This window comes from Myotis davidii, unplaced genomic scaffold (assembly GCF_000327345.1).
Source record: "Myotis davidii unplaced genomic scaffold, ASM32734v1 scaffold268, whole genome shotgun sequence".
NCBI classification, from domain to species: Eukaryota; Metazoa; Chordata; class Mammalia; order Chiroptera; family Vespertilionidae; genus Myotis; species Myotis davidii.
In genome coordinates this window covers 254,201-256,878 of record NW_006383015.1, presented here as the reverse complement: position 1 = coordinate 256,878, position 2,678 = coordinate 254,201, and the positions used below count along the sequence as shown (strand labels likewise).

At 32.0% G+C, this 2,678-nt stretch overlaps 1 protein-coding gene across 1 annotated transcript in view; it reads left to right on the top strand.

The window, feature by feature from the left end:
• MYCBP2 (MYC binding protein 2, E3 ubiquitin protein ligase) overlaps nt 1-2,678 on the top strand; it is a 253,516-nt gene that overhangs the window by 37,041 nt on the left and 213,797 nt on the right. The window contains 3 exon segments of the mRNA XM_015558101.1: nt 539-598; nt 600-744; nt 2,091-2,255. Of these exon segments, the coding sequence (XP_015413587.1) occupies nt 539-598; nt 600-744; nt 2,091-2,255 (370 nt within the window).

Here is a 2,678-nt window from a genome sequence, read left to right as displayed (position 1 = left end):
CAGGGTGTGTGTGAGGGGAGACACAGAGAATAACCAAATAACTTATTTGCATATATGCATATTCCATGGACATAGGCAATAGCTTGGTTAAGGCCTGAGGAGGGGCAGTGGGAGAAAATGGGAGACATCAAAAATAAATAATTTTTCTTAAAGAAAGCTAAATTAAATTAAGGCATCAATTTAATTTTTGTAGATTTTATTTTTGTAATACCCTCAACAATAAAGATAAATAATTTTTTAAAGAAATACTAAAAAATAAAATAAAATTGAGAGACAAAAGATAAGTATTCTGAATAAATAGGAAAAACCTATTATGTCTTTTTGGAAAAATATGCCTGTTTCTCTCCTCAGCTCACATAAGTCAAATAGTATTAAAAAAGAGTTTGGATTCTTGTTATTTTTGTTCTTCAATAAAACATGGAAGGTTGTTTTTTTTCTGTCAAGTAAAACCTGGTGCACTACTCCAAAAGTCATTTTAAGTCCTGTTTTCTATTCTTCTTCTTTTTCTTCTTCTTTTTTTTTCTTTTCTACATATCAGATATATTACACTGGAAAATACCAGAGTCTTGGAATCAAACAAGGTGGTCCTTTTTTTTTTAAAATGGGTTGAACTACCAATTACAAAATCTCCAAAGATTGTGCATTTTTCCGTTGGACATGATGGCTCTCATGCCCTTTTAGTTGCAGAAGATGGAAGCATATTTTTTACAGGATCTGCTAGTAAAGGAGAAGATGGAGAGTCAAGTAAGTTAACTAATCAATTGGATAGTCAGTAAAAATAGTGTAGAATTTATTAACATGAGGCATATCAATTTCAACTGTAGTTACCTCACCAAGTTAATAGAGGATTTTAAATTGGGGCTTATTCAGTTAATGGTGGTGGTATACTGTTTATTAAAGAACTGTGATTACAGATTGTATTCTGCAGTTCATATGCATGAATTTTTATATGCTTTATGTTTACTTGGCTATTTCTCTGTTTTTGTCAGTTGTTACTATTTTTGCAGACTTACTTATTTCAATATATTATTTTAAGTAACCCCAAATTTTGAGAGTAATATATATTTCAGAATAAAGTAAACCTTATGTAACCTTCTGTGTTAGTGTCAGTTATTGATGGATCACTGCTCTTAGTGTTATTTCTCTAAGATGAAAGCAAACCCTTAGCAATGAAGTCTTCCTCAAAGTGTCCTGTTTCTCTTTTTATAACTTCGCATTTACTTTATACAGTCTAGCACGCTGGGGTAGCATCTTATGAGGACTAGGTTTGAATTCAACATCTAATGTAAAAATCACGTGTAAATAAAAAGACCTTGAAAGAAATCCCTTAAAATAGTCAGAAGCTTTAGCACAGCCACTTTTTCCTTCTAGCATTCAGAGTACCAAATAACACAGTTGCTGTGTGTATCTATGTGTATCGTGCTATATGAAAAGATATAATGGCATTTTTAAGTCCCAGAACTGTACCCCGCACAGCAGAATGTTTTATTCTGAAAGGCATGTGAAATTCGGGTTGAATAAACAAACAGGAAGATGGATATTTCCCATATTTTACTGATTGTAGGGATTTAGGTTTGGAAAGCAGAGGTTACTTGAATCCTCCACGTTGAATTTATTTACTTTCCCTCCTTCTGTATATTTCCCTTTCTTACACATTGACTATGTGTAGCTACTTAATATGTTTTGAATGAATGAGGAACTGATTTTACTTTCAAGGTTCTAACATAAGAATATATGTAAGATAGAGTTTGAGAGAAAAGGGAATTTTTAAACATATGGTAATGAAATGGTTTTGATAATGTAAATAGCTAATCTTGAGATTGGGCTTCCCAGAAGTTTGGTAGAAGATTGTGTTTCCCATTGGGAATTTCATTGTACTACAAAGAAGAAGATATGACACTGATAGCCTAAATTTAATTAACTAGATGAGGCTTGTAAGGTTAACACATTTTAATTAACATGTTGGGAAACCTAGGCCTTTGTGAAAATAAAGTGTGTCATAAGTTCAAATAACATGTCTTTTTCCCTTGTGGTTTATATACAAATTATTTTTACTTGTACGTTGATGCCTTAATTTAACTTTTTTAAAGCTAAGAGCAGACGGCAATCAAAACCCTATAAACCTAAAAAGATAATTAAGATGGAAGGAAAAATTGTGGTGTATACAGCCTGCAATAATGGAAGTAGTTCTGTTATTTCTAAAGATGGAGAGTTATACATGTTTGGAAAAGATGCCATTTACTCTGATAGTTCAAGTAAGTTAAATTTAAATACTATTTCACTTTTATGCAAAGAAAGTTCAAGACCAGACATTATGTATTGCATAGATATGTCTAGAAAATTAATATTTGTAGACTGCTTTCTCTACATTTTTCACATTTACTTAAAAATAAAACATTTTGTGATTCCTTCCTGTATTATTTTTGGGAACACAATCTAGTTTTATCAGAATGAATTATGGCACTTGGCTAGTGCAGCTGTATTTCAGCTGTTACTTTATCTGGAAAGCTTTCCCTAAGCTCAGTTAGATGCTCATGTGACATGTTTCTGGTAGTGCTGTGGGGAAATTATTTTTATAACATAACTGATTTATATATGATAAATTACTTATCTCCTCTCCTCCCCCTGTTCGGTAGCTAGGGAGAGATTGTTTTTCCCTTATTTACTATTAGAGGCCC